The sequence below is a fragment of the Oryctolagus cuniculus genome, chromosome 19 (genome assembly GCF_964237555.1).
Source record: "Oryctolagus cuniculus chromosome 19, mOryCun1.1, whole genome shotgun sequence".
Classification (NCBI taxonomy): Eukaryota; Metazoa; Chordata; class Mammalia; order Lagomorpha; family Leporidae; genus Oryctolagus; species Oryctolagus cuniculus.
The window spans coordinates 31,886,029-31,913,857 of NC_091450.1; the positions used below are offsets into that span (position 1 = coordinate 31,886,029).

Genomic DNA, 27,829 nt, shown 5'->3' on the forward strand with positions numbered 1-27,829 from the left:
AGGTGCTCCGTGAGATGCCAGCACTGCAGACAGTGGCTTAACCCGGAATGCCACAGATAAAGCCCCTAAAGTATAATTTTAAAATACTGAGGCTAATACTTTCTTACCCTTGGAGGAGGTATACTTGGGTTTACTTACTGTGTTTATCAATATTTTAAGTCATTTTTTACTCTTTAGACATACTGCTTCACAATGAAGTTTTTACTTTGAAAAATCAGCCTTCAATCATGTTTTCTCCTAAAACCTTATAGCTGATGCTGACTGCACCAAAGAACCAGCAAACTTTCAAAAATAAAAGGCACTTACTAGGGCCAGTGGTGTGGCATAGCAGGTTAAGCTGCTACCTGCAATGCCAGCATCCCATATGGGTGCTGGTTTGAGTCCTGGCTGCTCCACTTCCAATCTAGCTCCCTGCTAATGTGTTGGGAAAGCAGCAGAAGACAGCCCAACTATTTGGGCCTCTGCCACCCAAGTGGGAGACTCAGCTGGAGTTCCAGGCTCCTGACTTCAACCTGGCCCAGTTCTGGCTATTACGGCCACAAGGGGAGTGGGCCAACAGATGGGAGATCTCTGTCTCTCCCTCTGTGACTCTGCTTTTCAAATAAATAAATCCCAAAAAAAGAAGAATTTGTCTAACAGGTATCCCATTGCATACGTTTCGTTGTTCATTCATGCACTGATGGGCATTTGGGTCATCTCAACCTTCTGGCAATTATGAACAGGGGTACAAGGTTTTGTTTGAACACTTTTTTTCAATTCTTTTTGGCACTCACTTTGGAATGGAATTGTGGGGTCATATGGCAATTCTTTAACTTACTGAGGAACCACAAACCGTTTTCCACAGCAGCTACACAATTTTACATTCTCTCCACCAATTTAAGAGTTCCAATTTTCTACATCCTCACCAATATTTATTTGTTCTTGTTTTTCTGAAAGATTACCCTACTGAGTATGAAGCAGTTCGTCATTGTGGTTTTTATTTGCATTTCCTTAAGACTAATGATGCTGAACATCTTCCCATGTGCTTGCTGGCCATCTGTACATCTTCTGTGAAGCTATTCAAATCCCGTGCCCATTTTCTCACTGAATCGTCTTTAAGTTGTAAAAGGTTCATGTATACTGTGGCTGTTTGACAGTGCTAGGCCATTCAGTTACAACAAAACACCAGACTCGGCAGTTTATAAACAACAAAATAATTTATTTCTTGCAGTTCTGGAGGCTGGGAAGACCAAGATGAAGGTGCTGGCAATTCTGTGTCTGGCTGTGGCCCCTTCTTCCCAGCCAGCCATCTTCTCACTCCAACCTCAAGTGGCAGAAGGAGCAGAGTGGTTGCTCTTGGCCCTCTTTCATAAAGGCTCTTACTCAGGGCCAGCGCTGTGGTGTATGGTGGATTGAAGCTGCAGCATGCAGTGCCGGCATCCCATATGGGTGCTGGTTCGAGTCTTGGCTGCTCCACATCCGATCCAGCTCTCTGTTATGGCTTGGGAAAGCAGTAGAAGATGGCCCAAGTCCTTGGGCCCCTACATCCATATGGGAGACCTGGAAGAAGCTCCGGGCTTCAGATGGGCCCAGCTCTGGTCATTGTGGTCATTTGAGGAGTGAACCAGCAGATGCAAGACCTCTATAAGTCTTTCAAATAAAGAAAATTAATCTTCAAAAAATAAAAGGGTAAAGGTTCTTATTTCATTCACATAACCTCCAAAAGGCTTCACTGCTCCTTGGGTAGGGGCAGGGGGAGCAGTGAGAATCTGAACACATGAATTTTGGAAAAACATAAACATTCAGATAACATAGACTTAATCAGCGATACGATCTGCAAATATTTTCTTCCATTTTTGTATGTTATCTTTTCAGTTGAAAGGCACACACCAAAGTTTGTTTGTTTTTTTCTTTTTTTCCATAAAGTTCAGTTTATCTTTTTTTTCCTTTCCTTGCTTTTGGTGCCCAATCTAGAACCCATTCCAAATTCAAGGTTATGGAGATTTACTCCTATTTCTTCTAAGAGTTTCATATTTTTATTTTTAGATTTTTTTAAAGATTTATTTTTTTTTGAAAGGCAGAGTTACAGAGAGGCAGAGACAGAGAAGAGAGAAAAGTCTTCCATCTGCTGGTTCACTCCCCAGATGGCTGCAATGGCTGGAGCTGCACCAATCCAAAGCCAGGAGCTTCTGCAAGGTCTCCCACACAGGTGCAGGGACCCAAGGACTTGGGCCATCTTCTACTGCTTTCCCAGGCCATAGCAGAGAGCTGGATCAGAAGTAGAGCAGCCGGGACTCAAACTGGCGCCCATATGGGATGCCAACACTGCAGGCAGCTGTTTTATGCACTAAGCCACAGCACTGGCCCCGAGCAATTACTTTATTTATTTATTTATTTGACAGATAGAGTTAGAGAGAGAGAGAGACAAAGAGAAAGGTCTTCCTTCCGTTGGTTCACTCCCCCAAATGGCCACCACGGCCGGCGCTGCGCCAATCCGAAGCCAGGAGCCTCCTCCTGGTCTCCCATGCGGGTACAGGGGCCCAAGCACTCGGGCCATCCTTCCACTGCCTTCCCGGGCCACAGCAGGGAGCTGGCCTGGAAGAGGAGCCACGGGGACTAGAACCTGGAGCCGCAGGTGGAGGATTAACCAAGTGAGCCACGGCACCAGCCCCCCAAGCAATTGATTTGTAAAATTTCACTGAAAGGTGGAGTGATAAAGGACAGACAGACCGAGATCTCTCATCTGTTCCACTCCCCAAATGTCCACAACAGCCAGGGCTAGTTCAAGCAGCAGCCAAAAGCCAGGAACGCCATCTTGGTCTCCCATATGGGTGGGAGGAATGTAAGTACTTGGGTCATCATCTTCTCATGTACATTAGCAGGAAGCTGAATCAGTGTGGAGTAGCAAGGATTCAAGTAAGGCCTGCCCATAGGGATTTGGGCATCCCAAGTGGCTACTTAACCCACAGTGTTGTGCATCACAGGCCCATTTTGGAAACTGACATGTATTTTTAAAGATTTATTAATTTATTTGCAAGAGAGGGAGCGAGAGATCTTCCATCTGCTGGTTGACTATCCAAATGGCTGCAATGACTGGGGCTTGGCCAGGCCAAAGCTAGGAACCTGGAACTCCATCTGGGTGTCGCACTTTGGTGTAAGGGCCCAAGCACCTGAGCCTTCTGCTGCTGCTTTCCCAGGCACATTAGCAGGAAGCTGGATAGGAAGTGGAGCAGCTGGGACTTTAACCATTGCCCATTCGGGACGCTGACTTTGCAGACGTCAGCTTAATCCACTGTGCCACAGCATAGCCCCTTGGTAACTGATTTTGAAGGGTGTCAACACCTTCTATCTACTATCCTATCCTATCTACTCCTATCCTGCTGGGATAACAGGACATCCACATGTTAAGAAAATGAAACTGGACACTTAACACCATGTACAGGAATTAATTTAGAATGTATCAAAGACCTTTAATTACAAGAACTAAAACTGGGGAAGCCACCGCCTGCACTGCCAACATCCCATACGGGCGCGAGTTCAAGTCCCAGCTGCTCCACTTCCGATCCAGCCCTCTGCTGTGACCTGGGAAAGCAGTAGAAGATGGCCCAAGTCCTTGGGCCCTTGCACCTGTGTGAGACCTGGAAGAAGTTCCTGGCTTTGGATTGGTGCTTTATAATAAATTTTGAAGTAGAAAACATGCATCTATCTTTGGATTTTCTATCCATTTTCCTTTACTGAGAAAGCCTGTAAGGTTCACCAAACACAGAGACATCCTCACCTTTTGATATGTGAAATGTTCCCTCATCCCTGGTTTGAGTGTTTCTGGCACTGCGGCAGAAAACATACAGTAGTATTCTCACTGAAAGAACATGGACCTAGTAACACTATTTCTGGACACTGTACCTCAGCTCAGTCACAAAAGACTTCTGTGTAATCCAGTACAGCGTGTGAACCCCTGAGCTCACGGTCAGGTTCAGGACAAGGGGACTCCCACTGTGTACCCTGGACCAAAGGAAAGGCTGCCCCCATTACAGGAACTTTGTTCCTCATAGGGAAGGATTACGTTGCTTTCTAATTCCCATCGCCCCTCATCCACCTTTCGGCTCTTTATGCTCAGCCTACAGGATTTGCTAAGTAGGTACAGGCTACATAGAGTGGCTCTTAATCTAGAGTTCTCAGAATCATCTGTGAAAATTTCAGAAGACAGAGGTTGGAATTACTATCCCAAGATTTATTCAGTAGGTTGAAGGGTCATGTCCAGGCATTTCCGATTTTAAAAATCCCACAGGTGATTCAGCTGAGCAACTCAGGTTTAAGGAAACCGTTCTTCAACTAACTGCCCCCCTTAATAATACAGCCAAAATTTGGGTGGGGAGGGAGGAGGAAGAAAGGGCCCTCTTCACTGGGTTTCTCAAGATTTAAATCCTAAATAGGATTCAGGCACTTCATTTCCAATCACTCTGAAGAAAAACTATCTTCACTTTATGTCACCCCAGCCATATCTATGTGAATTAGTCATTTAAATTTTTTTCTGTATCCTATGACATCCTGGTATCTTAAAACTCTCCTGCAGGCAGGGAGTGACTGCTGACCCCAGGGCTGGCTACCGCCTAGGAAAATCAACAACTGACTTGGGAGCATGGTCTCAATCTCACAGGTAAGCTGACTACCCCTTGCATCCAAGTCTCACACAGGAAGCCGACATCTCCCCTGCCCTAAACCATCCACCCCATGGACAAGCGACAGGCAACTAGAAGTCTCCCTTAGAGCCCCACCACCTGCGGGAATTCCTCAAACCAGCCAAAAACCCGTTTGCTTTGCCCTGCTTGACCTTTCTGTGGAAGCCCAGGGAAGTTCCAGGCTTTTCCTCTTGTTCCTAAGTCCTTCCCTCTGACCACAACCTGACCCTGGGCCCTGCATGGTTTGTCATGTTCCCATTTCTTGGGACATGTAATACACTCTCCTTTCATGTGTATCATGGGATCACTGTCACCTCTGCAAATTAAAATCCCACCGCACCCCTGCTGCTGTGAAGAGGACCACTCCTGTTCTACTTAACTAACCCAGCTGGACACAACAGCACAAAGTCACTGAGGTTTCCAAACCAGAGGGCAAGCACCATCTCCCAACTCCTGCACACAAAAAGACGTCTTGGAAATCCCATCAGCATTTGAATCTCAAAGTTGTACGTCCACAGTAGCATTATTTATAAAAGTCAAAAAGTGCAACAAATACAGAATAAAATGTGGCCTGTGCATACAAGGGAATATTATTCAGCACTGATGCATGTTACAACGAAACCCACAAGGAGAAGAACGAGCGTGAGGGTGGCCGCTACAGGAACAGCTGTTTCTGTCTGGGGTTATTAAAAGTCCTGGAATTGGCCGGCGCCGCGGCTCACTAGGCTAATCCTCCGCCTTGCAGCGCCGGCACACCGGGTTCCAGTCCCGGTCGGGGCGCCGGATTCTGTCCCGGTTGCCCCCCTTCCAGGCCAGCTCTCTGCTGTGGCCCGGGAGTGCAGTGGAGGATGGCCCAAGTGCTTGGGCCCTGCACCCCATGGGAGACCAGGAGAAGCACCTGGCTCCTGCCATCGGATCAGCGCGGTGTGCGGTGGCCATTGGAGGTTGAACCAACGGCAAAGGAAGACCTTTCTCTCTCTGTCATAAAATTTAAAAAAAAAAAAAAGTCCTGGAATTAGTGGTTATGACGGATGCGTAATCTTACGAAAGTACGAAGAAACCACTAAGGCGTACACTTTGACTTCTACGTCATGTGTATTATTTCTTACACAACAACTACACCCACTGTCCTCGCTCCGACTCTGTCCCTCACTTCTCCAGCGCTCCTAACTTGGGGACGCCCTGGGGTCGCAGGTCACGACCACGCCACCCCGTCCTGCTCCTGCGCCCTCGCTTCTCTCCTAGGTCACCGCAGTTCCCGGCCGCCACGGTAAGGACGCTGAGGAAACCTCGGGTTGAGGCTCAGATCCTCAACGCTCAGCCGTGGTGGCCCGCGGCGGCCAGACTCCCTCCAGGCCCTGGAGGCGGGAGACGGGCCCGGGTCCTCTCCCCGCGACCGCCAGCCCTCGGCTCTCAGCCACCTTCCCCGGGAGGGAGGCGTCCCGGGCCTGGGTTTGGGGTTCCCTCGACCCCCGTCTCTAGCTCGGTTCACCCCCGTCCGCTCCAGAGGCGGGGGCGCTCCGAGGCGGCCGCCATTACACCCGCAAACGTTTCCGGAGTCCACAAATGGGGGCGGAGCCAGACTGCAAGTTAAAACTCCGCGGGCGCCCCCCAACTCTCGCCTCCTCTTCCTCCACACTCAGTAAGCTGTACCCGAGGGAGGACGGCGGCCGCACTGCTCGCCACACGCCACTTCCGCCTCGCCCTCCTCGCGCTGCCCGGAAACGCCGGGGCCGCACGGGAAGACGGGAAGAGAACCGCCCCCGGAACCGCTCTGCGCCTGCGCATCCAGACCTCCGAGCGGGGGAGGCCGGCGGCGCATGCGCAAGCGCGTGACCCTCCGTTAAGGTACCGCGGCGGCGGCGCGCGCGCGCGCGGGAGGTAGGAGGAGCCGGGCTTCGGGGCTGGGCGTCTGCACTGTTGCGCTGGAGGCCCTGTCAGCGCGAGCCGCTCTCGCTGTGCTGAGGGAGACGAGGGCGCTCGCCCGCCTGCCTCCCTCCCTAAACCCTTAGCCTTAGGCCGCCCGCGGCCGAGGCATTTCGGAGGCAGGAGCGGCGCCCCGGTGGAGGCGCCGGGCGGGCGGACCCGGAGCCATTCCGGCGATCGGGGGTCTCCGCTGGCTGTGAGGTCCTCAGAGTCCGGGGCAGCCCTTTCCCTGCTGGAGTGTCCGGACAGCCTTTCCGAAGGTCGCCGGTCTGGGGGCAGCGGGAGGGTTCGCCCGCCCCAGTTCATTCATTCATTCATTCCTCGCCTGCGGTGAGCCGGGCGCCCGGGTAGGTACGAGGCTGAGGAGGCACAAGACGCCTGCCCTCTGGGTTCGCCCTGTGGTCCGCAGACGCCGGCTGAGCAGCTGTCGGAGGCGGGCGGAGGGCGGCTGCTCACGCCCAGCGGATCAAATGCGGTCAGCCTAGCCCCGCGTTCCCGTCCCTTGCCGCCCCCTGTGCACCCTGGATTGCGCCACGCTGCCTGCAGCCCAGTAGTGTCGAACACCTACTGCGAGTCGGGCACCTGGTCAGCCAAAGCACACGGGGCGAAGGAGGCCAGCCAGTGTCCTTCGCGGGGCGAGGGCCAGCCCTGCCGCTGCTAACGCCGTGGGAACGGACCGCTCTCATCCCGCCCCTGGCTGGGTCTCTCAAGTAAACCAAGTGTGACAAAGGACTCGTAAGGACTGGCTGAGTCCAGACCTGGAAAGCAATTGGAACGGTGCCTGGCGCACCGTGAGCGTCCCGTAGACGTTACCTGCTGCGCGGGGTCTGCGGTCTGGGCGCCGCTGTGAGGCCAGCGAGTGGTGAGGAGCAGCTGAGGAGGCCCAGGCCGCTCCTCTGCGGAGCTGGCGTGCAAGGTGAGGGTCGCTAGGTGGGCAGGTGGGCTCATCGGCCCAGCTGTGGAATACTAGTAGGGACTGCGCTGTTGGATTTGAAGTGAACTCGGTGTTTGAACCCTGCTAAGCTGTGTGTCAAAGTACGTGATCCAGTCCTGCAGGCTGGGCGGACCCAGCAAAGTGGGCGTCTCGGTGGGCGTTGGGGCACACCCTTCTGCCTTCCTCCTGTTTCTCCCGCTGCAGTTCGCTGTTAGAGCCTCCACAGCTGATGGCCGGGGTGCAGGGCGGTAGGTCCCTAGATGTGGGGAACTACCTGTTTCAGCAGCGAAGGCCCCTCATGAATTTACTCCCCCATTTCAGGAAAAGCACTCTCCTGAGATGCATGTTTGTGCTGCCTGTGGGAGAATGCGCTTCAGCAGGTTTCTAGATTCCTCTTCTGGGTTGTGGTGTTGATGTCCTGGAGGACAGTCAGGTTGTTACTCAGGCTGCACTGAGTATTTGACAGCAGTATCGTTACTCCGACACTCCATACTCCCATACTCCATGTGCACTGTACTTGCCTGGAAGAAATGGCATAAAACGGCATGATCTGCATAGTTACGCTTAGATGTGTTTGGCTTTCCACAGATGTGAAGGTAAATGCACCAACTGTGTTTTATCACCGTGGGCCCCTTGAAGCGCGCTGTGAGCCCCCCGTTCGTCTGTGTTCTACTTCAGAGGCATCTCTTGGACACCGCTCTCTGACTTGTGACCTTTTGCAGAGGGAAGCTTGAAATGTGTTGCTGAGCCACAGGCCATAAAGGTACCCGCATCATTACGCAGAGGAGCAGCGTCCTTTTTGTCTGACTGTGCAGACTCTCTGTGTCTCAGTGAGGAGCAGAACTCAAGGCGAAGCTGTGGGTGTGAATGAGAGTCCCTCTCTCATCTCCGGACCTGCCCTGAGATCGACCCTCACTCCTCTGAAGAGCAGCCTGAGAGCCTTAAGACAATGGATGAGTCAGACGACGATTTTCAAGAACTTTGCGCCAGCTTTCTCCAGAGGGTGAAAAAAAATGGAACCAAGCAGGTGTCAGGAGAAAAGAAGACACAGAAGGCCTCAAATGGCACTCAGATAAGAAGCAAACTGAAAAAGTCCAAGCAAAACGCCACCAAGGCAGAACCCCTCCCAGGCCCAGCAGAGAAGAAACCGCCACCTGGCAGCCTGTCCCCTCGGGCTAAAAAGACAAGGAAAACCAACTCGCAAGCAAGTGACCTGGCCGTCACTGTGAACGGGGAGGCACGTGCGCTCGCTCCTGCTGCACATCAGCCTGGGCTCGGGGAAAGAGCGCAGGGCACCCAGACAGGTAACTGAGCAAGAACCACTGCCCGACCCTGCCAGAGGAATCCAGGGTTGGGACATTTCTAGAAAAGGCCAGATGGTGACCACTGGCTCTGTAGGCCATCCAGTGTTACCCCTACAGCGGACCCTCTGTATCCACCCAACTAGGGCAGGGACATAGTGGAGAAAAAGTCATGACTCCGCTGAGCACGCAGACTTCTTTGTCATTATTACCTACATGATGCAGTGTGAACTTATTTACATGGCGTTCGCATTGTATTAGGCATTAGAAGTAACCCAGAGATGACTTAAAGCACACAGGGAGGGTGCACGTAGGTTATAGACAAGTACTATACGGTTTTATAACGGAGACTTGAGCACCCATGGATGGGGGTGGGAGGTGTCCTGGGGTCAGTGTCCCAAGGGTCCTGAGGGGTGACTGCACTCAGCTCTGCTGTTGTAGTAAGACACAGCCATTGGTCATATGTGAATGGGTGGGTCTGGCCTTGTGTTACTTACTAAATAGGTAGCCCGTCCCAGGACTGGAAACAACAGTGATAAAGTAGATATGTGTGACTTGTCCACGTGACTGTTTGGGGCCTCTGCGCTTTGGTAATTCCCTGTGATTGTTTGTATCATGCGGTTGACATGAGTGAAAATAATGCAGCTTCTCTGATTTTCTTGAACCGATTCTAAGGCAGGTAAGTCAGAGTGGGCCAGCCCGTTTGGTTCAGCTTCTGAGGAAGCCGCATGACGAACCCTATGGGCTTGGTCCTAGGAGAATGGTCAGGTCCTTCTTTTCAGCCCTTCAAAAGGCTTTCTCTCTCTTGTTTGTGTGCAGCAGCTGTGCGGTCCCGCCTTTGGTCTAGCTAGCTCGCGCTCTTCACGCAGCACTGGAAACCAGCCATGCATAAGCCGCTGAATTCTGTAGCTAACGTGTCCTCGCCTTTACTGCCAAGTCTTAAATAACAGCACCACCTCCCAGGACAGTGGTGGCAAGGGCTGAGCACACAGGGACTTAGCTTCAGTCCCGCTGCTGGAGCGTTCTTGGTCGTTCATGCTTGCTTTGTGAATCTGATCAGAGCCCTGCACCGTGCAGACCTCCTAACTGACATACCACTTGATGGAGTTGGTGGGCTGCCTGGAAGGCCACCTGCATCCCAGGTGAAAGGAGACCTGAGCTAGAAAAAGAGGAACACGTATCACTAGCATTCGTTATTAAACACTGAGATACCCACATGCCGCAGAAGTCATCTTTCAGTGTGTCGAGCTGGTAGTTTGCAGTGTGTGCACACAGTTGTGCGGCGACCACCCCAGGTAATTTTAGAACAGTGTCATCACCCCAAAAATAAACTGCAGGCTGTCACCCCTCGTGCCCCTCCTGTCGCTGGTATCTGTGTGTGCTCTGCCACAAGCAGCGAGCTTCCTCACCAGTCAAACCTGAACTAGTTCCTAAAGGATCCCTGGGAAACTAGGGTCTAGCCTGGATCTGATGGAAAGTCTCAGGTCTCCAGCCGCCACAGACGTATGTGACGATTTTCTTTTTTGCCAGAGAGCGTTCCCAACGGCGATTCCCAGCCGCCGCCTCCCTGCCTGACCACAGCGGCGCCAAATCCCTCCAAACCCCGCACGGCAGAGCTGGTTCTGCAGCGGATGCAGCAGTTCAAGAGAGCTGACCCCGAGCGCTTGAAGCATGAGCCGGAAGAGCGGCCTCCTGGGGCGGCAGCCGAAGGAAGCGTCCCAAAGAGCCCTGGGGAGCAGACGGCAGCCGGGAACGGTAGGACGCGCGTGCGTCTGTCTTCCACACACGCAGGTTTGAACTCCGGCAGGAAGGAGCTGGCACTCACTGCGTTCCTGCCGGGAGCAGGCTCTGCTGGTGCCGGCCCCGGCCGCCTCCTTGGATCCAGCCAGTGGAGGGTCACCTGTGGCGTCTCTCGTTTAGCTTCCTAACAAAGGTTTAGCTTTCTTTCAAAACTATTTTATTGGCCAGCGCCGCGGCTCACTAGGCTAATCCTCTGCCTAGCGGCGCCGGCACACCGGGTTCTAGTCCTGGTCGGGGCGCCGGATTCTGTCCCGGTTGCCCCTCTTCCAGGCCAGCCCTCTGCTGTGGCCAGGGAGTGCAGCGGAGGATGGCCCAGGTGCTTGGGCCCTGCACCCCATGGGAGACCAGGAAAAGCACCTGGCTCCTGGCTCCTGTCATCGGATCAGCGCGGTGCGCCGGCCGCGGCGGCCATTGGAGGGTGAACCAACGGCAAAGGAAGACCTTTCTCTCTCTGTCTCTCTCTCTCACTGTCCACTCTGCCTGTCCAAAAAAAAAAAAAACTATTTTATTATGAAATTTTTCCCTTAAAGAATCATTTTTAAAATGTAAATGAATTCTTTAAGGTGGCTTTTTTTTTAAATTTTAGTTTTGCACTTCTTAATTGGCTTTATTTGTGACTCCGAAGTCAGGCAGCAGGCTGAACCCAAAAAACAGTTCCAGATAGTCTCACCAGACATCTTTCATGTCTGTGTCCTTCGAACATTACAGGCATCATGCCATCACTCGCAGGATTCTCCTGCCTAACCCCAATACCAGTTTCATGCCTAATTCCATTAATATAGCCTGGCGTTCAGCATATACACACATTTCCCCAATGGTCCCAAAGGATCTTTTGTAGCTGGTTTCTTTTTTTTTTTTAAAGATTTTTTTTTTTTTATTTGAAAGAGTTACAGAGAGGTAGAGACAGAGAGAGAGGTCTTCCATCCACTGGCTCACTCCCCAGATGGCTGCAATGGCCAGAGCTGTGCCGATCTGGAGCCAGGAGCTTCTTCTGGGTCTCCCATGCAGGTGCAAGGGCCCAAGAACTTGGGCCATCCTCTACTGCTTTCCCAGGCCATAGCAGAGAGCCGGATTGGAAGTGGAACAGCCAAGACTCGAACCAGCACCCATATGGGATGCCGGCACTTCGGGCCAGGGCTTTAATCTGCTGCACCACAGCCCCAGCCCCCCTTTTTTTTTCTTTTTCTTTTTTTTTTTTTTTTTTGACAGGCAGAGTGGACAGTGAGAGAGAGAGACAGAGAGAAAGGTCTTCCTTTGCCGTTGGTTCACCCTCCAATGGCCGCCGCGGCCGGCGCGCTGCGGCCGGCTTTTTTTCTTTTTTAAACAAGGATTTAATATAAGCTTGCACACTGCATTTTACACAGCTCATTAGTCTCTCAAGGTTGAGGTTCTAGGACAGTTCTCCCACCCCTCTGACATTTTTTGAAGAGCCCAGGCTAGCTGCCTTACAAGATTTCCCACTTTCCGGATTTGTTTTATTATTTCCTTGTATCATTTAGCGCCTGCCTGTAGCCCTAGTATTGCAGGTAGATGGTACAGACATGAGAGGTCTGACTGGCTGCAGGCGAAACCCCCAGCAGCAGCACCTCCCTGGCGCCGTGTGCTTCGTGCTGGGGCGCCCCAGAAGGCACACGATGTCAAGGCGTCCTGTTCTTGGTCCCCTAAGCAACATGGGTCCTCACCTCTCATGGAAACCTTGGTGGGGCTGCACTGGCAGAGAGCAGAAGGGGGGAAAGCCCTTGACGCTCAGTGGCCCTGGGCCGCCAGTACTGCTGCCACGGCCGGGAGCTGTTAGAAACACAGCGTCCCAGGCTGCAGTGGGACCTCCGGAATCCAAACCACGCCTTCACAGGCTCCACTGCATATGCACGGTACAGTGTGAGAAGAGCCGCTGCAGGAGCTGGGCGTGCCAGCTCCGGGTTTTTTCTCACCACGTGGTGCCGGTGCCCAGTGACCCACTGCAGACGCAGGAGGGTGTGGCTCTGGAGCTGCCCCTCAGGGCTCTCTGTTTCCCCACAGGGTGTGAGCCTGTGCTCTCTGCCACAGACAATGACGCCACGGTGGCCCTGGCCCTGCAGCACGAGTTTGGGCAGGAAGCAGCGTCTGCACGTGGCAACGACCTGGAGGAGAAGGGCTTGTTCTTCTGCCAGATCTGTCAGAAGAACCTCTCGATGATGAGTGTGGCCCGGCGGGAGCAGCACGTGAACAGGTGGGAGCGGTGCCGACGGTCAGTCCCTTCGCCCGTGCTTGTGGCCAGGACCAGGGTACCCCCAGGCTCTAGCGGGAACCTTGAGATGCCCCATCAGCACCTCAATCTTGTCAGCCTGTCCTCTGTAAAAATACTTCATTGAGAGAGAATTCACATACTCCACACTTGACCCATGTAGAGGTACCATTCAGCAGCTTTTGGCGTATTTGCGGAGTTGAGCCCCCATCATCACAGTCAATTTTGGATTATTCTCATCACTCCCAGAGAAATGCCAGCCCTTTAATAGTCACTCCCTGTTGCTCCCTCCCTCCCCTCACAGCCAAAAGTCAGCTTCCTGTCTGTGTGGCTCTGCCTGCTCTGGACACCTGACATAAGTGGGCTCGTACAGTCCTTGTCCTCTTGTGTCTGTCCGCCTAGAATCATGGTTTGGAAGTTCATCCACGCAGCGCGTATCGGTACAGTTACCTATGGTTTCCCCACGATGGGAACTATAACATCACAGTGTCCTTAATCAAACCAGGTACCCAAGACACGCCTGGGCAGTGCAGTCCCACAGGACCAGGTTGTGTACGCGCTCCACTCTTGACCACAGAACGCGGGCCACGTGACTGCACTGCATTCCTTTCTGTGGCTCAGCACCCCGCGGTGCGCACAGATCATTTCTTCTCAGCCACTGTGGACCGCTGGCGGTTGTTTCTGAGCTGCTCTGGGCATTTTCCTTTGCTTAGGATTTATTTGGAAGGTAGAGTGACAGAAACAGAGAGGGAGAAGAGCTCTTCCATTGCCAGTTCACTCCCCAAATGGCCACAACGACTGGCTGGGCCAGGCGGAAGCCAGGAGCCTGGAACTTCATCTGTGCCCGCACGTGGGTGCAGGGGCCCATGTACTTGGGCCATCTGCTGCTGCCTTCGCAGGCCCACCAGCAGAGAGCTGTACTGGGAGTAGAGCAGCCGGGACTGAAACCGCACTCTGAATGGGATGCTGGTATTGCAGGCAGAGGCTTAGCTCACACGCCGCGTGCTGGCCTCTGGACTCGTGTTTCATGTATTTGGGGGCCTGCTTTCAGATCTTTTGGAGAAGTATTTTGGCACGGGGTCCCTGGGACGTATGGGAATTTTGGTGTCTGTGTCTCAGCCTTCTGTAACCGCCCTTGCTAGCAGACATCTAACCGTAGCACGTGATGCCGGGGGGAGGACGCTGGCCCTGGGGAACGTGCTCTAGCCACAGCACGTCCACGCTAACGTACATCCACGGTCTCTCTGCAGGTGCTTAGACGAGGCGGAAAAGGCACTCCGACCACCTGCACCTCAGATCCCCGAGTGCCCCATCTGTGGCAAAGCTTTTCTCACCTCAAAGAGCAGAGCGAGCCACTTGAAGCAGTGCGCAGCGAGGATGGAGGTGGGCCCCCAGCTCCTGCTGCAGGCCGTGCGGCTGCAGACAGCCCAGCCCGAGGGCGGAGGACACCCGCCCACACCCAGGTGAGTCCCCTGGGAGAGACAGGTCAAGCAGAGGCCTCTCTGACTCTGGAAAGCAAATGTTTGCGGAGCACATCTGGCAGAGTCTGGGAGGGCTTCAGGTGGAGACAGACGCTGCACCCGGGAGCCAGGTGTGTCCGCAGAAGGGCGTGGCTGGGCTCCCCGGCATGCCCCCGCGGCAGCGGCAGCCCCCAGGCCTGCACTCGGTGCCCCCAAGCATCTCAGCAGCTGGTGTTCACTGCGGCTCAGCCACTTCTTCTGCACCATGGTTTCATCTCAGTGCGGTCTGACTTGTATTCTCTTAATGTAGGATTATTCAGCACAGTTCAGAGTTGCTGAGGCTTACCCACAAGCCCCTTTTTGGAAAATTTGCATGAATTAAGGATGAGTGTTAAAATAGCAGAGGCCGTGACAGTGGGGAAGTGAGCCCTCGGCATGCAAACCACAGGTGCACAGTGGCTGAGGTGTCGTCCCGACACACGCTGCCCCACGCCCTCCCCAGCTGTACGGAAGCATCAGCTGCCAGGGCCCAGGCCCAGGCTTCTTTTCCCTTGACAGCCGTCGGCAGCCAAGACAAGGCCGAGGCTGCTGGCTGTGTTTCCTAGCCACAGCCTTGCACGTGGTTTGTGGGCTGCTGAGCTGGGCTGGGACTGCAGAGGGCAGAGGTGGGGGCTCCTCCCAAGGAGCTGTCTGTTTAGCACAGGCACGCTCGAACAGGAGGACTGGAAGCCTTGAGGCCTTAAATAGACGTCGTCTAAGCTCTCACTTGCCTCTTGGCGGGACCACACAGCTGCCTGCTCAGGTTCAATGGCTCTGCTTTGAACTTACCTCCAAGTGCTGGGATTCCACGTGCACGAGTCCTGGGTTGGCAGAGTAGACAGCTAACAGGAATCGGCTTCTTCCCGGGACTCTGCACCTCCTCTCCCGAGGCCAAGCCGTGGGAGTCTGGAACTCTGGGGTGGTCAGAATTCCCCATGGGAGAAGGTGCTGGTCAGAGCACCCACTCGCCCCTTGCTCCTCCCGTCCTGCCTGGCGAGTGCCGAGATGCAGCCATCATACGGGGACCAGGGCTGATGGGCGGCTCCATCCCTTCTCGGAGGCCGTGGTCATCATACCGGCTTCCCGGGGCTCACTCAGACCCCGAGAGCAGTGTCTGAGAATCTCAAGCCGTCTGTGCTCTGGCAGCCAGCATGAGCTTCCATGTGAGCTGGAGGCCCAGGACAGCTGCGGGGAGGGGCGGGGCGGGGCTTGGCTCGGCTCACCTCGCCCCTGCCCGGCTCCTTCCCCTGCCCGGGATGCCACCCCCGTGCTCCCCCAGGCTGCACGCGGCACCCGCCTGCCTTCAGGCCTCACACAGAACAGCTGCGCTGGGTTCCTGTGCTGCATTTAGCACAAGCACACTCGAACGGTAGGACTTGCGCTAAATTCAGGACTGGCCCTGGGCACCTGAGGCATGAATGGGCAGAAGGTGATGGCAGGTCCCGCGAGCCAGCTTGGAGCCAGGAAGTGTTGACTCCACCAGGTCTGGCCACCCCTGGGGTGTGCAGTACCTGTGCCGGGAACCTGCTGGGCAGTACCACATGGAAAGACCCTGTCCTGTCTGGACTGGCTGAACCCTCGGCCTGCGTCAGAGAGCTCACAGACGGCAGAATCAGCTCACTGAAGGCCAAGGCAGTGGATGCCTCTGTCTGAAGGGTCCCCGTTCATCCCTTTTCTCTCACCCCCACAAAGGAGAGCAGCCCCCGGCCTCACAAATGTGGGCACCCGTGGCCGTGACTAACTTCCCTTGGGCTGTCTTTTAGCTTTAGCAGCCCCACTGGAGGTGTGAAACGGAAAGGAACCTTGAACAAGAAGGAGCCCCAGAAGAGAAGGAAGGCCGGCCCGCCCGAGGCACCGTCCGAGGACCTGCTGGTGGCCATGGCTCTGTCCCGCTCCGAGATGGAGCAGGGCCCTGCCACGCCTGCGCTCAGACTGCGGAGTGCTTTCTCCGCGAGGAGAGGTGGGTGTGGCCGGGAGCAGGTGGGTGTGGCCGGAGCTGTGGCTTACGCAGCTTGTTGCTGAGTCCACGGCTGACCGCGTCGCTTCCGTGTGTCTCTAGAGAAGAAAGGTCGCAAGAGGAAGCCCCCGGTGTCGCCCCCGCAGTTGCTCGTCCAGGACCGCGTGACCACAGGCAGGCAGATAGAGGACCGCGTGGCCCTGCTGCTGTCAGAGGAGGCGCCGCTGTCCCGCACGCCGCCGCTTCCCGCCAGCAGGATTCTGAAGGAAAAGCTGAGAAAGGCAGGCTGGTGCCTGCAGCCGCCGGAAGGGAAGCAGAACTTCCTGTGGGAGGGCAGCGCCCTGACCGGAGCCTGGGCCGTGGACGCCTTCTACACGGCCAGCCTCGTCCCTCCCATCGTGCCCCAGCGGCCTGCCGAGGTGAGCCCTGCTCCTCCAGACACGCGCGCACGGGCTCTGCGGACAGAGCTGCAGCTCCGACACCAGCGCCGGGCCACAGACAGCATGAGCGGTGGGGGGCAGGGCTCGGCTGAGGCGCTCTCTGTGGCAGCCACACGGCTCTGCGGGTGAGGACAGGGCAGAGCCTCGGCTTCCCCGAGAGTGTTTAGGACACCGAGTCCCAGGCCCTACTCCCGTGGGGCTGGTGTCATCACAGCAGGCGCCCAGGAACCACATTCTGCATACATGTTCCAGACAGTCGCGCGGGTGGCTCTGAGTCAGTTCTCGCCTTCCTGGGGTCCCCTGGCTGTCCACAGGCACGGATGGGCCACTCAGAGCAGCCTGTCGCTACTCAGTGACGGACACTTCCGGTCCCGCTCTGCAGTCTGGGTCTGGCCGTGCGCATGTGTAGAGGCTGCTGCGTGCCAGTGTCTGACAGCAGCCACGTGCTTACCCTGGCTTGCGCGCTTCTTGCAGGGCCTGACCCAGGAGCCTCCACGACCTACGAGGCCTCCTGAGCAGCCAGAGTCAGGTCTGGAGGGGCCACCTGCTCTCCCCAGCAGCCCCGGGGACCTGTCGTCATCGGCCAGCCAGAGGGAGCACCAGGCCCTGCAGGACCTCGTGGACCTGGCACGGGAGGGGCTGAGTGCCAGCCCGAGGCCCAGCAGTGAGGACCTGGCCAGCTCCGATGGGGCCACAGGTGAGACACTGGGTGGGCCGCAGGAGGGAAGGGGGCGCCTTCGTGTAAGCCCCGAGGCTCGGCGGCGTGTCCCCTGCTGCAGGAGCACGTGCAGCGCCCAGCAGCTTTTGCTTTGCTCGGAGGTGACTGTGGCACACACAAGTCTGTCACGATTTTCCTTCAACTTTAGGCCAAGACGGAGCTGGCTGCCCAGGTGAGTGATCCTTGTAACCTCCGGCGAGGGGCGGTGGTAGCAATGGCGGCGGCAGGGGCTTGCTTTAAATGGCCATGTCCTCAGCCAGCTCCTCCCAAGGCATCTTGGGTCCAGCCTGGCCTGTGGTGGGTGCCGCCGGCTGGATGCCGACATTGTCAGGGTGACGTGACGTTATCTCAACCTCCACCCCCTCTCAGGGCTGGATGTGGTGCCCCGCGGCCTCCCGCCGACCGGCTTTGTCCTGCCTAAGGAGAAGCACCTGGAGCGGGGCGACCACGCTTCGGTAAGGACTGGGGGTCTCCCACGTGAGCCCCTCCCTGGCGCTGTGACCGCTGTGGGGAGCTCCACTCCCTGCTGTCCCCAGGGCCTCCCCACTTCCACTGGCGTCACGGAGCAGCTCTGCTTCCCAGCAGGCGGACTCGGCAGCCCCCCCCGCCCGGCTGCCCCCGGGCCCTGCTGTGAAGGCTTGTTTGTTGCTTGTCTCGGAACACGGCGGGCGCCCGCAGTGGCTGAACCCCCAAGCCTGCGTAGTCGTGGGAGTCCGGGGGCCGCTCTTCTCTGTGCGGGGCCCTCGTTCCGCTGTGTGCTCTGCGTGCTCCTGCCGTAGCAACTTACGGCAACCCTCCCGTGTGGCCCCGGGGCCGCGCTCGGCTCCTACCACGGTCCCTCGTCCTGTGTTGGTGACCAGTGGGGTAGCACTTGGGTTTTCCCGAGAGTAGACAGCATCCCCAGAGGATCCCGGCCTCAGCCACACTGCCACACCAGGGCCAGGGCGATGGCATCGACGTGCACAGTGGACAGTGGGCCCTGAAGTGCTGGAACGCGGGGCCTGGGTCCAGCACACCAAGCTGCTCTGAGCACTGGGCCTACAGCACGCGTAGCTCACCCCGCGCTCCAGAACCACGGATGCCGCCTGCTCGTCCTTGTCAGGGCTGTGCTGCCTCTCCCCACCGGCCGGTCCCTGCCTGGGCATCTGAGACCCGGGCTGGTGTCCTCACTGCCCGACTGCAAGTGCCTGTGGTGATACAAAGCAGAGCCCGGCACAGCCCATCCCCTTCCTGAGCAGGGGCGCCCCGCGCTGCTCGGTCAGCAGAGTGGCAGTAGCGCGAGACGGTGACAGTGCTGACAGCTGTGCCTCTCACTTCAGCTCTCCATCGGGCTGCTGGTTGCCGACTTCAGCGCCATGGTCAACAACCCGCACCTGAGCGACGTCCAGTTCCAGGTGGACAGCGGCGAGGTGCTCTATGCCCACAAGTTTGTGCTTTACGCCCGATGTCCACTTCTCATTCAGCATGTGAGTACCGGCCATCAGGCAGCTCCCCCGCTCCTGCCCCTTCCGCCCTGCACGGGAGCGTCTTTGCTCTGTTGCTGTCAGGGTCCCGTCTGGGGAGGACAGAGAGGCACGTCAGGCTAGCTGCCGCGTGAGGAGTGGCCTCAGCGCGGCCGACATGCTCTGTGCTGCAGAATCAAGGCCAAGGCGCTCTGTCCCCAGAACGGTTTCCTCTTTTTTCAATTTGCATAATTGCAGAGTTCCAAACTGACCTTTTTTTCTTACCTGTTTTTAATTTTTAAATTTAGGAAGGCAGAGAGAGAGAGAGAGAGAGAGAATCTTCCATCCTCTTTCTTACTCCAAATGCCTGCAGTAGCTAGGGCTGAGCCAGGCCAGAGCCAGGAGGCTGGAGCTCAAGCCGGATCTCCCACGCGGGTGGTAGGGAGTCCAGTACTTGAGCCTCCACCGTGCCTCCCAGCGTGCACGTTGGTAGGAAGCTGGAGTCAGGAGCAGAGATGGGACTCTGTCTCAGGGATGCAGATGTTTAGACTGCTGCACCAAATGCCTGCGCCGCCACACACACACACACACACACACACACACACACACACACACACCCAGCCCCATAAGAGTTGCCGATGTTCTCAGCCTTCTGCTCCGACACGTTCTAACAGGTGCTGGACTTCAACATCAGCAGGAATCCAGTGCCCTGCTGTGTGTCAGAAAGTTCTAGAGCTCTTGCTGTGTCTATCAAGAGGCAACTAGCTGGGCTCTTGAACAGACATTGCTAAAAAGATTCTTTAGACAGAGGCTTGTTATGACCCACCCCACTCAATTCCTGGCCAATGAAATGCCCCAACCGTGGGCACGCTTCTCCTGGGGTGTGGAGCTGTCCACAAGGCTGCAGACTCCCAGGATCCACTCCAGGTGATGGCCACCTGACCAGAAGGCTCACTGCACCTTACCGCCCCCACTCAGGTGAACGACGAAGGCTTCTGCGCTGTGGAAGACGGGGATCGGAGCCAGCGCGTCCTGCTGAGTCACGTGAGCGCCGAGGCGGTCCGTGCGTTCCTGCAGTACCTCTACACAGCGGACAGCAGCCTGCCTCCCCGCCTGGCCCCTGACCTACATGCCCTGGCCCTCAGGTCCACTGTCCTTCCACTGTACCCCACAGCCTCAGGTCCGCAGGTCGAGGGTCAGGCTGAGGCCTTCGGAACTTTGAGTCCTGTTCATACTATTTTTGTTTTTTAAGAGATTTATTTATTTGGAAGGCAGAGTGACAGAGAGCTCTTCCATCTGCCGGTTCACTCCCCAGATGGCTGCAACAGCCAGAGCTGGGCCAGGCTGAAGCCAGGAGCCAGGAGCTCCATCCACGTGTCCCACATGCTGGCAGGAGTCCAAGCACGTGGGCCGCCCTCCACTGCTTCCCCGGGCGCATTAGCAGGGAGCTCCGTCAGCAGTGGAGCAGCTGGCACTCCAATCAGGGGTGCCGGCGACACAGATGGTGGCTTAACCTGTGCCGTAATGCCAGCCCGTAATACCTTCACTCCCAAGTTTGTGACCCGTGACGGTCGTGAACAGGGCCTGCTACCTCCAAGTCCAGCCGGAATACACTGTTGCAGGGGTGCTGGATCCTGCGCGCTTCAGCTCCCGGGTGGCGAAGGGAGAGGCCCCCTGCCTCAGGACCCCACAAATGCTGCTGCTGCACCTTAACTGTCCTTCCACGGGGGAGCTGGACACAGCAGCCCTCTTCTAGATCCCCACGAGTGGACATGGGGGACGTGCGTGGTCTCCATCCCACGCTTGCCAGCCACCATGGCTTTGTCCACACTCCAGGGTTTTGAGAGAGATAAAGGTTAGCTCAGTAGAGAGCTCAGCCAAGAAGAGGCCTCTCCCCACGACAAGGCCCGAGGGCTTTTAGCACAAAGCCTTGTCAGCCAGAGCCTCGGGAAAGGAGGCGCTCAGCCACAGAGCCTATGAGCGGGTGCCCGGCCGCCCGCAGGTGTAGCCTGCCAGGCTGGTACCGGGCACAGCGCCCGCAGGGCCTCGAGCAGCACGTGCCCTCTGGGTTTAGAGTCCCTTTGTTTCCTGTCACAGACGGCCTGCTGCACGGCTTCATGTCTGAGGCCGCAGTGACCGGATGTGCCTGAAGGTGGCGTGGGTCTCCGGTTGCTAGAGCCAAGGGACCCTGGGTACTCCTGGGCAGGCGCCTGGACACCATCTTCCCAGGAGAGCAGGGAGAGGCCAGCCCGAGCCCCGGCTGTGGCTTCTCAGGAAGGCTCTGCTCTGCACCCCCCCCCCCCAGGTCATAACACTGGGGGGGGGGGGGCTCTGTGCAGAGGGGCCTGACCGCCTGTGTTCCCTGCTACAGGTTCGGCGTGAGTGACCTCACGCAGCTGTGCCAGCAGGCGTCTGCCGGCGTGGACGTGGAGGAGGAGCGCCAGGCGGAGAAGGAAGGAGAGACGTGTGAGAGCAGACTGGAGAGTTTCCAGGAGCTGCTGCGGTCGGTGTGGGTGGAGGAGGAGGAGGAGGCAGAGGCTCTGTCCAAGTCCGAGGGCCAGGAAGAAGACCGAGAAGAGGTGAATGAAACAGAAATGCAGGAGATCTATGAATTCGCAGCTACTCAGCGAAGGCTTCTCCAGGGGGCAGGAGTCCCAGACGTGGAGGATGCTGACCAGCTCCCCGAGGACGGTCCAGGGCCTGGGCAGGTGCTGGCACGCATCCCGCGCAATGACGAGCTGGAAAAGGCAGAGCAAACGGAGCTGGCAGGGCCTGGGAGAGCCACAGCCTCACCCCGCAGGGAGAGCGTGAGGCCGCGCGTTCTGCCCCCACAGGGCCAGCGCTCAGCCGTGGACAGCGAGGCAGGGACCCAGGAGCAAGAGGCACCAGAGGACACAGGCGGTCACTCCAGCTCCCCCACCCCTTCTGGGGCCTGCTGGGCAAGGGGAGAAGGTTCCTTGCACTCGGTCCGTATCCACAGTGAGGAACCGCTGCTGGCACCAACTCAAGGAGCGCTCTTACAACCGTCCCAGGCAGCGAGTGACCACAAGGAGCGAGAGAGCACTATCCGGGGGCGGGAGGGGGAGCTTTCCCACCCCCCCACTCCCCAGCAGGCTCCCCACCCCCATCTCAGCTGCCCCCCGCCGCAGCCCCCAGTCGTTGGGAGTCCTGGCCACTCGCAGCTTCACGCTCAGCACACAGGCCCGCTATCCGGCCTGGCGCACAGCAGGCTGTCTGAAGCGGCCTCCCCACGCTCGCCATCACCACGGGCGTGCTCTAGGCAGAAGAGGTCCTGCAGCGTCCTCATGGCGCTGACCGAGCCAGGCCTGCGGAGAGGCGACGCCTGCAGTCCCAGGCTGGAACCCAGAACCGCGGGGGCCCCTGCTGCCCCGGCTACCCCGGCCGCGTCGGCATCCATTGACCTCACCCAGACAGAGCCCGAGCGTTCCAGCTGCCGGTCCCAGAGTCCTCCCTCCAGGAGCGAGGCGGATGAGATTATCCTTTTATCAGATTCAGATGAAGAGCCGGAGCCGGAACAAGCCAAGATCAGGCCGGCTTCTGACCCCCCAGGAGAAAGGGAGCTGTCGGGAATCAGCCCCAGGTCCTCGGAGCTGTTTCCCGTGATCGATGTGGACGCAGATCTGGAACATTCCCAAAGCCCACCGAGAAGAGGAACTGGGCTGCGGCAGGGGGAGGAGGTGCTGTCAGAGAATCGGGGCCCTGGGCACAGCAGGGGGACCCCCTGGCTGTCCTGCGACCACGAGAGCACCCCTGATGAGGACAGCACCACGGACACCTCGTCCTGGCTGGTGCCCGCCACCCCCCTGGCCAGCAGGAGCCGCGACTGCTCATCCCAGACCCAAATCCTGAGCCTCAGGCCCAGGACCCCCGTGGCTGAGAAGACTGGGCACGCCCCCCGGGCTTCAGAGAACAGGGCGGCGAAAGGGGCCGCACAGGAGTGGTCTGTGATCGTGCCCCAGACGCCACCCGCCAGCCGTGCTCCCGTCACTCCGGGGGCTCCCGACAGTGGCAGGCGGGGCTGTCGGAGCCCGCCCCGGCCTCAGCCCAGGCGCCCCAAGCGCTCCTCTCCACTGGCCCCTCGTGCCATTCCAAGAGGCCTCCCCGATTTCACCTGGCAGTTCCCAGAATGCTCACCACCCAGGCCGGGCCGGCCCCCTGCGGCTGCGGCCAGCGAAGTGGTGGAAGTTGAGGACAGCGAAGGGGAGCAGGAGGCCGCCTCCCTTCCGGCAAACAGCAGCCCCCTGCCGGACAGTGACCCCCCAGGGCCAGCGGACAGCTGCTGCTGGCACCCTGAGCCCCTCTCACCGATCCCAATTGATGACCTGAACCTCGAGCGGACAGGCCCCCTGGGCACCAGCAGTCCCTGCAGCAGGACCCAGAAGTCCCCAGACAGTGGTGCTACCCCCACCCGAGGCAGAAAGTCCCCAGAGTCGTCCTCACAGGCCGGCTCCCCAGGGAGCGAAAGACTGAGCTTTCTGAATTCAGCTCTGTGGGACGACTGGGATGGCAGAGAAAAGTCGCTGGAAGCTCCTCCCACAGCCCAGACCCCAGGGGCCGATGGCGCTGAGAGGTCAGGGGCATCGGCGACACCAGGTGAGTGCCGGGATGGGGGGCATCTGGGCTTTCCACTCTGTACACTGAGGGGGTGTGGAGACCCCGACTGAAAACTCCACTCAGCTGCAGGGCAGCGTCCCCTGAACGGGCCTGGGTCCCCACACCCCCAGGCATGCAGATTGGCAAGCCCCTCTCCAGAATGACAAAGCAGCACCCCGAAGTGAAAGCTCTTTGTAGCAGGCACGTCAGCTGTGCCTAGGATCAGGCAGAGTCAGCCTTCCCACCCACCGAGACGTCCACAGCAGGGTAAAGCCAACACTCACCGCTAAGAGCCGAGAAGGCCGGGTGGACGGCCGCGGTGGGGAAAGGGACGTCCAGCCATGAAGAGGAACAGGCTGACTCGGGCTCCTGCGTGGCTGAACCTAGGAAGCAGCCCGCCGCGCGGGAGAGGAGAAAGCGGGCAGAGGAGGTCACAGCTGACTCCGTGCAGACGCACGTCCAGGGGGACGCGTGGCTCCAGGGGCTGGGGAGAGGAGCAATGGGGAGCTGGTGGAGGGCTGGCTGCCCAGTGCTGTGACTGCCCTTCAGCTCAGCGAGAAAGGCAGGTGGGGCAGCTGTGGGCAGTGAGGTGCAGGGGCTGCACATGCCCGTCACGGGGGACTCAAATCCGTGAGTCGCTGCTGCCATGGCAGAAGCTGCTGGAGCCTGCAGCCCAGTGCTTCACGCCTCCCGAGATCCCAGGGGGAGCAGGCCTCTGACGTGCCCTCCGCCTTCCGCGGCTTCTTCAGTCCACCTGGCAGCCCACCCCACAGCGTTGCCTCTAGAGGACCCAAGGCGACCCGGAATTTGCATTTCTCACCGGTTCCCAGGGGTGCTATGAGAACCCTGCGGCGGGCGGGAGACGCGGGCACTGGGCCGTGAAGGGACAGGAGGAATGGAGACGCCCCTGGTCTCACGGGGCTCTGTGGTCAGAGAGAGGCTGCCGGTCCTGATGTGTCCCAGTCATCAAAACGATGCTTGCGTTACCTCAGCTTGACTGAGGGATGCGCACACCAGAGTTCACTTTCTAAGGTGCGCAGTTCAGTGGCTGTCACTGCGTTCACGAGGTGTGCGACCGCCACCACTGGTCCCAGACCTTTTTCTCACGCACCCGCTCTCCACCTCTGGATCTGCCGGCATAGACCCCCAAACCGAGCCACCGAGTCTGGGGTCTCTGGCGTCCTTCTCCGAGCCTGAGGTTCGAGCTTCACGCCCGGACGCCTCTGCTCTTCCACCCACCCTTCGCAGTCCTGGCTGCGTGAGGCATGTGAGTGCTCATCGGGAGCGGACCCGCAGGGTCACTCTCTGAGGAACCAGCTGTTGCCCAAGGTGGCTGCACCACGTTACATCCCCCCAGCGTGTGGGAGGGCCCCAGTTCCTCCATCCTCACAACAGAGTGTCCCGGGTAGGAGGTGGCATCTGTGGTTTGTCTTCGATGTGTCTGTGGCTTTTGTTTGTTTGTTTTTAAGAAAAGGCAGAGTCCCAGAGAAAGAGACAGATTTTTGATTTGCTGGTTCACTCCGCACATGGCCACAACAGCCAGGGCTGTGCCAGGTTGAAGCCAGAATCCAAGAACTCTGTGTCTCCCACACTGGTGCAGAGAGCCACATACTTGGGTCACGAGCAACGGCAGCTGGGACTTCAGTCAGTGCCCGTGTGGGACTCTGGCGCCGCCCCAAGGCACCAACCCCTGTGTATGTTCTTTGAAGCGCATGTTGAGGTCCTTTGCCTGTTTTTAATTGGGAATTTTTAAATAGTTGAATTATAAAAATAATACTGATGTCTGCCTGCGGGAAGCACACCTGTCTCCGGTTGCCGCGGCATGCTGAAGCATTTTTAAGTTCGTTTACGTGTGGCTGTGTGGGGGGCTGCCCAGCTCCAGGAACACCACTCACGCGGCACCGGCACTACCAGGCGGGGCGTGCACCGTGGGCTGCTTCCGAGGCGGCACCTCACTTCCAAACACTGAGCACGGCGCTCATTGAGCAACGTCGTGGTGGTGTCGTCTCCACGCGCTGACTTCTCTTGGTGGCACCGCCGGGATCAGAGCGGTTAGTCCGGATCCCTCGTGTTGAAGTGGGTGCTGCTTTTGTCTTGCCCGAAGGTGCTCATCGGAGGAAGAACTTGCCCCCCAAAGTGCCCATAACGCCGATGCCAAGGTACTCCATCCTGGAGACGCCGGTGCTGAAGAAAGAGCTGGACAGGTCAGTGCTGCTCCTCAGTGTCCCTCCCGCGTAGCCAGGCTGGGCAGCCCTGGAAGCGGAGCGGCACCGTGTGGTCGCCTCAGGTCTGGGGGACGCAGCTGGCCCTGGGCTTGGCAGAGGTTCTTTAATCTGCTCTTCAAGGGAAAGGGGGTGGCTGAGCTTCCCGGCCTCCCTGCGCACTGGGCCCCAGGAAGGCCTTCCGCGTACCCAGTGCGCACGCTCCCTGTGGTCTGCAGGCCTGTGGAGTCCCCTGCCGTGAGCCGCGTCAGCTCTCCGTGCTCAGTCGGTGCACAGCACAGATACTAACTAACCTCTGAACGCTTTCTAGCGTCGCACCGTGCTTCAGCCACACAGCGCGTCACTGAATGTGCTGGTAACCGCTCTTGGCTAGGACGAGGAGGTAGTGCCGGCTGCGGAGTCCTGATGCTCACCTGCTTTCTCATTCAGGTTCGGAGTCCGCCCTCTGCCCAAACGCCAGATGGTTCTGAAACTGAAGGAGATCTTCCAGTACACTCACCAGACCCTGGAGTCGGACTCGGAGGACGAGATCCCGCCCTCACAGGTGTCCCGGGAGGCACCCTGCAGTCAGACCTACAACGCCGAGACCTCCGAGCCTTCCAGGGCGGGAGGCTGCACCCAGCTGGAGGCCGCCCCGGGCCCCAGGCCGCAAAGGGCCAAGGGCCCCCAGCATGGGACGCCGCAGCCCAGTGGGGGCCTCCCAGCCCCTGGCAGACCACCAGCCCCCGAGGCCTCTCCAGGCCCTGATGGTGACGCTCGTCTCCCAGCCTCCCAGGAATCCATGGCTACCTCTGTGGACAGCAGTGACAGCTCCTTCAGCTCACAGAGGTAACCAGATGGAAGTGGCGGGGCAGTGGGTCTGGGCGATCAGGAAGCCCCCGTTACCTTCGCTCCCTCCAGGCCCCCCGGAGCAGCCCCGCAGAGCTCCCGGCCCCACGCCCCCCACATCTGCACTTTCCTGCCGCGTGCCAGGCTGCCCAGGGCCCGTGGGAACCCACCCCTTCCCTCAGAGGGGCTCGTCTCGGGCTGCAGGAGGTGTCACAGGCCGCGTCGCTCTCCCCAGCTCTTCCTCCGCAGAGTTCGGAGCGGCCTTCGAGTCGGCAGGTGAAGAGGAGGACGGCGTCAGCGCCTCCCAGGCGGCCGTCCCCGCAGCAGCCGTGGAGGAGGCGGTGAGGCGCTACATCCGCTCCACGCCGGCCCTGTACCGGAAGGTGCTGCTGTACCAGCCCTTGGAGCTGGCCGAGCTGCAGGCTGCCCTGAGGCAGAACGGCATCCGCGTGGCTGCGGGCAAGCTGCTGGACTTCCTGGACACCCACTGCGTCACCTTCACCACCGCCGCGGCCCGGAAGGAGAAGCTCAGGGGGAAGAGGCTGCGGGGCGTGGGCAGGAAGAAAGGGGGGCAGAAGTGACGCCCCCACCTGGACCCCACCCTCCAGGTGTGCGGCCTGCACCCGTGTCACAGCCCCCAGACCGCCTGTGGGAGGCTGCAGGGTGCCCGGTCACCAGGCTCCTCCGTCTCGGCTGGGGCCTGTGGAACGACGGGCGCAGCCCTGCCTCCTGCGCTGGAACTGGAGCACGTCACGGCTGGATGGAGGCCCGCCCCTGCCTGTCGGTGCTTCCACGTCTCCTCTTGTTCCCGGGGGCCTCATGGATTCTGGGGGCCTGGGCGGCACCAGGTGGCGGGGCGAGGCCTGATCCTGCCCCATCTGCCCCCTGCATCCCCCAGGCCCAGGCCCAGGCCCAGCTGCCCCACGAGTCCATCCTGAGCTGGAGGCCAGCTGGCAGGGACCTGGCTTCCTTCTCAGCACAGCCACCACCAGCAAACCACGTGGCCTCAGTTCCCTGCACCACACGACCAGGGCCCAGCCCTCCTGGCCCGGTCATTGGCACCAGCACCACCGAGCCCCCAAGGCAAGCACGTACCCTACCGGCAGGCGAAGGCGAGAGGAGGCTGGGTCTCCAGTCCTTGAGAACGCCCTTGTCTCAAATCCAGTGCAGTTGGTTTTATATGATGTGCAATAAAAACAAACAGCTTTACAAAACCTGGCAGCTGCACCTCAGAAAAAGCCCAGGGAAACAGACCATGAGCTTGAG

General features: G+C 58.2%; 1 protein-coding gene across 8 annotated transcripts; it reads left to right on the forward strand.

Moving 5' to 3' along the window:
- Positions 1-5,669: 5,669 nt before the first annotated feature.
- SLX4 (SLX4 structure-specific endonuclease subunit) lies at positions 5,670-27,777 on the forward strand. Of its 8 annotated transcripts, none has more exons than XM_051836239.2 (17): positions 5,763-5,928; positions 6,166-6,539; positions 8,107-8,822; positions 10,350-10,574; positions 12,639-12,828; positions 14,094-14,306; positions 16,106-16,302; positions 16,402-16,718; positions 17,214-17,436; positions 17,606-17,629; positions 17,827-17,912; positions 18,777-18,923; positions 19,878-20,044; positions 21,271-23,513; positions 25,618-25,717; positions 26,165-26,563; positions 26,799-27,777. In XM_051836239.2, the coding sequence occupies exons 3-17, from the start codon at positions 8,468-8,470 to the stop codon at positions 27,142-27,144; spliced, it is 5,232 nt and encodes a 1,743-aa protein (XP_051692199.2). In that variant the 5' UTR covers positions 5,763-5,928; positions 6,166-6,539; positions 8,107-8,467; the 3' UTR covers positions 27,145-27,777. The 8 variants fall into 8 exon arrangements, with proteins under 8 accessions (XP_051692198.2, XP_051692199.2, XP_051692201.2 ...); XM_051836241.2 differs by having other exon boundaries at positions 6,302-6,539; XM_051836238.2 differs by having other exon boundaries at positions 5,670-6,506.
- The last annotated feature ends 52 nt before the right edge of the window (positions 27,778-27,829 follow it).